The sequence below is a fragment of the Abramis brama genome, assembly GCF_963993115.1.
Source record: "Abramis brama genome assembly, chromosome: 20".
Lineage (NCBI taxonomy): Eukaryota > Metazoa > Chordata > Actinopteri > Cypriniformes > Leuciscidae > Abramis > Abramis brama.
In genome coordinates this window covers 20,055,322-20,065,830 of record NC_139982.1, presented here as the reverse complement: position 1 = coordinate 20,065,830, position 10,509 = coordinate 20,055,322, and the positions used below count along the sequence as shown (strand labels likewise).

Genomic DNA, 10,509 nt, shown 5'->3' with positions numbered 1-10,509 from the left:
ACAAGATGTAATATAAATCTATGGTGTCCCTAGAATGTGTCTGTGAAATTTCAGCTCAAAATACCCCCCAGATAATTTATAGCTTGTCAAAAATTTACCCCTTTTTGGGTGTGAGCAAAAACGCTCCGTTTTTGGGTTTCTCTTTAAACGCAAATGAGCTGCTGCTCCCCGCCCCGTTCAGAAGAGAGCCGATCCTTTACATGAGCTTCGGATACAATAACAAAACATGCGAATAATCTCACTCATTAAAAATCTCAGAAATAAGTGCAGCCTTATGGAGAGACTCAGCAAGAGGTTGCAAATTTTAGACTGCACCTGGACTTTTTTGAATGGTGAGTGGATATAGTTATGTAGATGTTGTGGAGTTACATTGGTTCATCTGTTTCTAGGGGATTTCCATTGAAAATAAAATGAATCCACTGCTCTCTTGTCTCATCTGAGGCTGGGACTCTAAATAGTGTTCTGTGCTCGTCTGTTTTCCCTACCTATTTTCCCCCTTGTGATTTTTTTCCCCCACTTTGTTGGTCAGAGCACAATGAGTCCCCCCCCCCCCCCCCACACCACCCCGGACCCCCCCAATATAGTAAAACTGCACATTTTAGAGTGGCCTTTTATTGTGGCCAGCCTAAGGCACACCTGTGCAATAATCATGCTGTTAATCAGCATCTTGATATGCCACACCTGTGAGGTGGATGGATTATTTCGGCAAAGGAGAAGTGCTCACTAACACAGATTTAGACAGATTTGTGAACAGTATTTGAGAGAAATAGGCCTTTTGTGTACATAGTCTTAGATCTTTGAGTTCAGCTCATGAAAAATGGGGGCAAAAACAAAAGTGTTGTGTTTATAATTTTGTTCAGTGTATAATGTAAGAATACTTACATAGTCACAATAAGGCAGCCCACCATGGCTCCAATCGCAAAGTGGTCCATGGTAAAAATGCAAGAGTGTGTTGTATCATGCACTGGGTAAATCTCTGAAAAAGAAGATGAGCACATTGTTCACATCATTGGCGCCGTGCTGTGCTATCTTTCTTCTCCTCGCCCCTGAGCATTTGCAGTAAATCACCACAGAGAGCGCCACAACACCAGGGCCCACACCCTCCTCCATCTGCTACAGGTGAACAATAAACAACTGATAACAACTCTCAGTGATATGTGTTGCTCCCCGCTATCAAACAGTCACTTTATCAAATGTTTACAGAACAAGCGGGAACCCCGTGTGCCTGTAGCTTTCTGTATATCTGTTCTGTGAAGTGATAGAAAGTCCTCCTCAAATCATACAGTGTACATTGTACAACTAGGAACAGCTAGACAGACCTCCTAGACCAGACCATCATGAGACAACGCTCATAACGATAATAAATTATATTCGCCTAAATACAGATACAGGCAAATTAAATGATCAGTGCTGGTACTATTTGATCTCAGTGCTGTATTTGACCCTGTCGATCACAACATACTTCTTGACAAGCTGGAAAACTTCCAGAAGAGATCATATGTGCTCCAACAGTAGCCACATATTCAAATCCACATTAAAACACATCTGTTTAGCTGTGCATTTACTGAATGAGCACTGTGCCACTGTACTGACTGATTTCTCTTTATCTTATCTGTGTCCTTTTCATAAAAATTCTTTTTATGACTTTTAATCCATTTTAAATCCATTTTAAATATTTTACATTTTTTTTTAATATTGGAATTCGCACTCATCTTCTTTAAACGGTAAGCCCCGCCTTCTTTGATTTGATTGGCCATCAATCATTTTGACATCAACAAGGCACTGAGGCAAAGTTATGAACCAAAGCACGATCAGGGGCACAATTTGGCCATGTTCTGTTTTCTTTTTTGTTGTTGCACTGTTAATTAAAGCAAGCCTGCCAATATTAAAGGTGCTCTAAGCGATGTCACGTGTTTTTTAGGCTGAAACATTTTTTGTCACATACAGCAAACATCTCCTCACTGTCCGCTAGCTGCCTGTCCCCTGAACACACTGTAAAAAAACGCGGTCTCTGTTGCCAGCTGCACACAAGACAAAGAACTTCGTTACATTTGCACAAAAATAAAAATAACATTTGCTGAAATATAATCAGGTAAAATGATTCTCATATTGGTAATTGATTGGAAATGTATCTTATGGAATTTGCTTGCTATGAAGTACTAATGAAATGACCTTTTCTTTCTTTTTCTAACTGAATACAGTTTTTAATTCAAAATATCTTTTTATGATCCTCAGCATGATTTGAGATTCCACAGCAAAAAGGTAAATTTGTAACTGAACAAACCGTAATCCATTACTGAATACAAATTGCATGATGCAAATAATAGTTAGTACAGTAATTTATTACATTACACATTTTATAATCTAATTACTTTTTGATTACTTTTGACCTAACTCATAAATCACATGCATATCTGAATATAATAATCTTGTAGCATATTGAAATTGTAGGGGAATTACAGTTAAGCCACATAAAGAGACCAACATCCTCAATGAATGGATATTCCACAGGCCTTGAACTAACTTAAGAAACACTATACTTTAGTCAAATGGATAATCAGTTGTCATGTCATTTCTATGTTCTGATAGATTAACAGTACAGATAACTTTAGCAGCATCTGAACATGGTATTCTGTTCTTTATTCCAAGATTATACTGGTCATAGTGCATCTTGAGACAAAACACACTGACATATTTTAAGATGTCTCAATGTAAGTTAAAACTGTTGAAACAGTTACTAGGTTTAAGCCTAGTCTGTGAAACCAGGGGTCTATATCCTATATACTTAAGCACCTTTGGTAAGGGTCACAGGTGAGTCATAACATCTGGAAGGACTCTTCTCATCTGGGTCGCACAACTGGGTCTCATCTATTCTTTTGGCATGGTCACATGCCTCTAAAAATAATCAACAACCCCTGCAAGTACAATTAGATCAAACATAGGCAATTTCTTTTCCCTTCAAGGCTGAGTTTGTGTCAGGAATTCACTGGAACAGAACATGAAAACTACATCCACACAGGACACAAAGCACGGATGCAAATGTCTACAATTAAGTATGCGTTAGTGGATACATCTGGTGCGTTGTTGACCTTCATGACCTTAGACACAGTTGTCTTTACATCTCATACAGCTATCATGAGAAGAACAAAAAAAAATGAATAAGAATAAAGTTCTCTTTCTACTAAATATAACTATATTTTCCTCATATAAGAAGAGGGATTGTAAATCCACCTCCTTCATTATAAAAATACAAAGAGAAAGAAAATGTGAAGTGCATCAAACATGTCAGGCTTCCTCAAACTGGGGTTTGTATATAGGAACAGGGGGTTCGTAAAACTTAAAAATGTTACATTAAAATAAAAACAATTAAATTAAACCACTTACTAAAAATATACTTGTATATTATGCTGTGTGGCCTCTCATTTTTTTTTAATGTAAATAGCCTATAGCTGCCCATAGTGGCCATTCTTGTGTGTGCAATTCCACAAAACTGGAAGACTTTCCAAACATATATAAGCATTTTTTTTAGAAAGGAAAATTTAAAAGATAAAATTAGGGAGAATTTTAAGAATGAGAAGAATTAGGGAGAATCAAAGAATGATGAATAATTTACTGCCATTTTGTGATATAAATAAATACCTCAATAAAAAAGTAACTTTAGTCTCATTACAAGTATTTTAAAATGTAATGTAATCTAATTACAAGTGTTTAATTAATCCAGATTACATATAATCAGTATCTACCCATCACTGCACAGTTTGGTGTATTTTGGACATAGCATGTTTGTTGGTAAAAAACAGTATTTTAACTAAAATACAAATCAATTCCTTGTAGCATGCACAGGATGATTCCCCCACCCGGAAGTGTGTGTTTCCCGAGCTCTGATTGGCTGATTGCAGCAGCATGACGCGGCTGAAAACCCAATCGTGAGATGCCACACTTTGGTTACTTCGAAGAGCTCCGGGTTTGCACATCCGTCTGCGCTTTCTCTTTCATTGAGTGCAAGGGTGCCAGATCCAGCGGGCCTTTCCTTTCGGCATTCCTTCCCTATACAGCATCACCTTAAATAGAAGCAAACAATTGAGGGCTGCCAGGATATTAGCCATTCCCTCCACTTTTGCACTGAAAAGGGTTTGAAATGATGCTAGCCGTGCTATTTGTCGTTGCTTTTGCAGCGGCCGCGCGCGCGAGTGATGTGCTCGAGTTCACAGATGACGATTTTGACAGCAAAATCGGACACCACGACTTCATTCTGGTGGAATTCTTCGCACCCTGGTGAGTGTAAGACGATTCTGGCTTTTTAATTATGTTTTCGCCATGCGATTTAGACATTTAGTGCCCTAGAGCTTACTCTAGGTAACTAATATACGCCAATTCACCATCTTATTGGCTTATAATTGACAATAAATATATATTAAGCTTTTTTCTAGATTCCAAACCTACCCAGTAGGATCAACGTTTGGGAATTGCATGCACACACGTGACTTTTAATAATACTGCAAGGCTATGCGTGCTAAAGCGAAAGTAACCGTAACCGCTGTTTGTCTAGTCACTTTAGTCTGCAAGGTCTTGAGATGTCTATAGTAAATCTGGGAATGTATGTAGAGTGATAATGACTTTTAAACGCTCACTGAGATCAGAATGAATCCGTGCGGCTCCACAGTTGTGGATGAACTCGTATAAATCACTTCCTGTTCGTATATTTTCCTCCTCTTTGCTAATACTATATATAGTGGGTTGCTTTTCTGTTAGTCCCTCGCGTTCTGCACAAAATCTCATTTTGAATCCCATGGGGCGAAATCCCATTCCGGTGTGGGACCACATGAGATTGAGTAACTGATGATGACTTCTCATTTTTAGGTCAGCTGTCCCTTTAAGAACTTGTATTCTGCACAAGAAGCGTACATTCTGAATTAGTGGTTGTTTGTTCTCCGTGTGAAATGGTAGGGTTTTAGACGCATCTGCAGATTTACATAATTCAATTTCAAAGTATGTCAGATTAAAAAGTTGTGGTAGTTTGTAGCTTTAGGCAGTTTATTAGATAGAAATCTTACATGTGGGCGGGAAACAAGGATGTTTGGAGGCTCGGCCTCCCTCCGTTGTAACGTTTTGATTGGTCAATGAAGTTTCGCTGGCCGTGTGTGATTGGATGACGCTCGATTACGTAGTTCAGCGTTACTAACCTAGGTCCCCCCAGGTTAACCTAACTTATCAGTGAGTTACCTTTCATAGGCAGTCAAGAAAAACTGAGGACCGTTCAACTAAAAATGAATATTGGCATTTACTCAGCCTCATATTTGTTCTTTTTTTGTGGTTTGTCTTTGAAATTGTGAAAAGCCTCAGTCACCATTCACATCCATTGAATATCTTTCCTCTTATGTCTTGTAGCCTAATTTGACAAAATAATAAACCATGTGTCATGTTCACTTTTAGGTGTGGCCATTGCAAACGTCTTGCCCCTGAGTATGAGGCAGCCGCCACTCGACTAAAAGGCATCGTCTCACTTGCTAAGGTATTGTTATTCAACCCTGCAAATTTTCTGTAACACATTTGTATAATCTCATTATAGACTTTCATATTTTTCAGATTGCCATATTCCGTTGAAGACCTATTTGAAATGATATAGGGCCTTCCCTTGTTTAAAAGAAGTGTGCACTTGAAGTGTTCTTCAAATCTTAAGTATATTTTTAAAAACTGCACATGCAGATAATGTAATACTAGTGAAATAAAAGCCCTCTTAAGTGTACATAGTTTAAGTTCATTTTGTTATAATGTCAAATTAAAAGTTTTACTTTAAATACGTTTTAAATTTTTGTTAATCTTTTGTCATGCTTTAAAGTACACCTTTTTTGATGTGTTGACTAACATACTAAAGCACATGTAGTATTTGATTATAATTTTAAATGTAGTGTGTTGTTCGATTATTACATTTAAAGTTTGATGTTCTAAATTGCGATTTCATCATTAAAAATGTTTATTACAAATATATTTAAATACTTGACATTAATGATGATATATATATCATATATATATAGTATATTTTAGGTTATTTTAGTACATTCATCAGTACACTTTAATCATATTTCAAAGGTAATAGAAATTATGAAGTTGCATATAAAGATGTAGCCTACTTAAGTCCTATCTAAGTCAGTTGAAAAAATAACACTAAAGTTAATTTAACATAAATCTAAACTGTATTTAAGTGTCCAATAACATTCATTTTACATTGGTTGTCTTTGGTCTGATGGAGGATTGTTATTAATGTTCATCTCCGATATGATCTAGGTGGACTGCACAGCCAATTCCAACGTGTGCAGCAAATATGGCGTGAGCGGGTACCCAACACTGAAGATTTTCAGAGACGGAGAGGATTCTGGTGGCTACGATGGTCCCAGGACAGCAGGTATATTTTCATATCTTTTAAGTGATGCTGTAAGTAGTTTCTTTATCAGATTATTAATGTCTTTTGTTTCTTCATTACTCCAACAGATGGCATTGTTAGCCACCTGAAGAAGCAAGCAGGCCCAGCCTCGGTGGAGCTCAAGAGTCAGGCTGAGTTTGAGAAGTTCATTGGGGACCGTGATGCCAGTGTTGTGGGTAAGTGGTGGTGTTATATAGTAACGTTTAGTGCCTCATATTAGCCCTGATTATACTGTATTGCATCAATACTCTTTCGTCTAATGGTTCTCCGTGTCTCCAGGCTTCTTCGCTGATGGAGGAAGTCCTGCTCAGGGAGAGTTTCTGAAGGCGGCCAGTGCTTTGAGAGAGTCCTACCGCTTCGCCCACACTAACGTCGAGGAATTATTGAAGGAGCATGACGATGATGGAGAGTATGTGGCATTTCTTTCTGTTCCTAGTTCTTTTGGTTTCAGTTTTGCAGAGAAATTCATCTCGTTTCCCACTTCTAATTTAAAAAACGTTATATATGCATATTGCAGGGGTGTTATTTTGTTCCGGCCTCCTCATCTCAGCAACAAATTTGAAGATAGCAGTGTGAAGTTCACTGAGGATAAATTCACAAGTGCAAAGATCAAGAAGTTCATTCAGGACAACATGTATGTTTCAGCTTGATTATCACAGTATGGAAATGAGTAAAATATGGCACAGAGTTGCTCAAATCTGCATTCTTTTCTGATGTATTTGATGGTCAAATATTTGATATCAATCCTTTTCTCATCATATGCCAGTTTTGGCATCTGTCCCCACATGACTGATGACAACAAAGACCAGCTGAAAGGCAAAGACTTGTTGGTGGCCTACTATGATGTGGACTATGAGAAGAACCCCAAGGGGTCCAACTACTGGAGGAACAGGTAGAACTTGAACTCAGTTTTGACAATGCTTTCTCAGGGCCATTGAAATGTTTTTTTTTGTTTTTTTTATATAGAAGTGGTATTTTATTTCGAGCTTTTTTTTTTTCTTTTTCTTTTTTCCTCCAAATTACAATGGACAAAATCTGGAAATGTTTAAGTAGTAAAGTGGGTTTTTTTTTACCCAATCAATTCCATTGGTTAAAAAAAGTCAAAATTGAGTGCGTGTTTGTATACGAGTGTTTGGGTAAAACCAAAATCGTAAAACATTTTCGTTACTTGAAATAAAATTAACGTTAATGTAAAAAAGTAAAATACAACCTTATTTTATTTCAGCTAGTTGCCTTTTTAATTTTTTTTTAAATTACATTCTCTGAAATAACTAAAGTGAAATAAACTAATAAAAATTTGACTTAAATAACAAAAACTAATACAAATGTCAAAAAACATGCAAAAAATTACTACATTTTCAAAATTAAATTAAAACTATGAAGAGTTCAGATGCAAAAGCCTCTAAGTGCCATCTGAAATTTTCTTCTAGAATGATCATTTTTATCAAGCTCGTATATTTAAGTTCAATAATTTCACTTAATTGGCAATGAAAATTACCTATTAATTGTCATTTAAGTGAAATTACTAAACTTAAATATACGAGCTTGATAAAAATTATCATTTTAGAAGACAATTTCAGATGGCACTTAGAGGCTTTTGCATCTGAACTCTTCATATATATATATATATATATATATATATATATATATATATATATATATATATATATATATATATATATATATATACTTTAAAAATATTATAAATATTTAAAAAAAGTTAAATATATTATATACACACGCACATATTATATAAACAAACTTTTATGTTAGATGCGATTAATCACTATTACTCTATATATTTTTCTGTCCTGTGCCTGGAAAAGTCTCAAATATTGAAACCAAAAAAAATAAAAAAAATAATTTAGTGAATGTACATTTTTCACTGTTGTGTTTTCTGCTTCTAATTCCTCTTTGTCTGTATACTGATGTGTTATTCTCAAATATAACCTTTTGATTTGAATGAAGCGCAAGTGTTGTGTGTTGCCCGTGGTCATGCTCTGATACTCGTCGTCTCTCTGCAGGGTAATGAAGGTGGCCAAGAGCTTCCTGGATCAGGGCAAGACGCTGAGCTTCGCTGTGGCCAGCAAGAACAGCTTCAGTCATGACGTGTCTGAGCTGGGTCTGGACGGCAGCAGTGGAGAGCTGCCTCTCGTCGGCATCCGCACTGCCAAGGGAGACAAATACGTCATGAGCGACGAGTTCTCGTACGTTTTGTTTTGTTTGTTTTTTGCACAAAGAATCTTGTTTTAATTAGGAAAAAATAAATCAATTTCTTTTGTGTCTGCAGTCGCGATGGAAAGGCCTTGGAGAAGTTCCTGCAAGATTATTTTGATGGAAAACTGAAGCGTTACCTCAAATCTGAACCTGTTCCTGAGAACAACGACGGCCCTGTGAAGGTGCGTCAGAGGATTGTGTTTCAGCATTGATTAATAATATTGTTTTATTCATATTTTTATATTTAATTTAACTAGTTAACATAACCTGCAACTTCATCCGTATTATTCCAGGTTCTTGTGGCTGAGAACTTTGACTCAATTGTAAATGATGACAGCAAAGACGTTCTCATCGAGTTTTACGCCCCCTGGTGTGGACACTGCAAGAGCCTGGAGCCTAAATACAAAGAACTTGGAGAGAAGGTGAGTTTTTAGACCTTGAGTATTGTATTGGTCACTGAAATATTGATCTGAACAGCACTGTTTCATAAATATGACCTTTTTCCGCAGCTTTCCGACAGTCCAAACATCGTCATTGCAAAGATGGATGCCACCGCTAATGATGTCCCCTCTCCATATGAAGTTAGAGGGTATGTCATCTATCAATCTTTCTTTTCCACCAAAATACATGCTAATGCTAATGCTAATGAATTCCCCACTATCTTCACTTTCAGATTCCCCACCATCTATTTCTCCCCAGCTGGTCAGAAGCAGAATCCAAAGAAATATGAGGTTTGTTTATTTGACTTTGGTTAATACAAACTTGCATACTTCCGTCAAGAAATTAATGGAATCGATCTTGTTTGACTTTCAGGGAGGTCGCGAAGTCAGCGACTTCATTTCCTACCTGAAGAGAGAGGCTACAAACACCGTGGTGGTTCAAGAAGAAGAGAAGCCAAAGAAGAAGAAGAAGTCCGAGTTATAAACAATCACAGCCCAACAACAAAGGAGGGAATTCTTGCAGGAGACATAAATTAAATTCCAATCTTTAGAGAAGCGAGTGCTCTGACCCACGTCACATTGTCGGCCCTCTCTTGGGCCTGCTGCTCTGGGAACACTGTGGAAGCTTGTGACGGGACGGCCTGACTGTGTGTGATTATTAGATAAGTGGAAGAGGTACAGATCTGTCAATTTGAGATTGTTTTCCCTACACTGTACCTTGGAGAGATGCACTTTTGAGACCAATTCTACATATTACTTTCTCATGGAAAAGGGGAGGGGGATTTGGTGAATTTTTTTGTTTTCTTTTTCTTTTTTGTACCTTTTTTTTGTATGTTTGGAAGGATCGTGAAATAAAAGGCCCACTAAACCTATAATCGCGCTGGTTTCTTTTTAAACGCTTAAAAAAGAAAAGTAAAGTAACTTATTTGATTATATGTGGCAGCCACATTGAACTTGCAGACATATTTTATAAGAGAATAATGATTGTTGTAGTACTATTATTTACCAAACAGTTTGTTTTGAGCAAAATTGACAAGTTTCTTTTAATCCTTGTCTACATCTCGTTTGAGCGCATTTGTGACAGCTGATCTTCTTGATGTACTGGTTCCTGAACTTTAAAAATTGTAAAAGCTATAGAAAAGCATCTAAAGAAAAGACTGGTAGAACATCTTCAGCATGATCTTATTTCAAATGACACTCTCGCTTGTAAGCCTTTATCTGTTTGACTTATCTGAAAGTCAGATTTTATCTGATGTGTTTAACTGTCAAAAAATGTCGAGCAGATTTTCATTGTTAAACGGAAAACAGGAATCAACAAACATTAGCAATACACTAGATGGCGCAGTAGACTCAGTCAATGACACTGGCACACGAGAAATATATTATAAACATATTTTTTTATAATTAGAAGTGTTTGCCGACTTTATAGGT

General features: G+C 36.8%; 1 protein-coding gene across 1 annotated transcript; it reads left to right on the top strand.

Annotated features, from left to right (window-relative positions):
• Positions 1-3,933: 3,933 nt before the first annotated feature.
• Positions 3,934-9,953, top strand: pdia3 (protein disulfide isomerase family A, member 3). Its single transcript, XM_084095907.1, has 13 exons — positions 3,934-4,275; positions 5,434-5,512; positions 6,286-6,403; positions 6,490-6,597; positions 6,701-6,830; positions 6,939-7,055; positions 7,188-7,313; positions 8,446-8,628; positions 8,712-8,820; positions 8,932-9,060; positions 9,148-9,227; positions 9,312-9,369; positions 9,452-9,953. The coding sequence occupies exons 1-13, from the start codon at positions 4,139-4,141 to the stop codon at positions 9,560-9,562; spliced, it is 1,485 nt and encodes a 494-aa protein (XP_083952033.1). The 5' UTR covers positions 3,934-4,138; the 3' UTR covers positions 9,563-9,953.
• Positions 9,954-10,509: the final 556 nt, after the last annotated feature.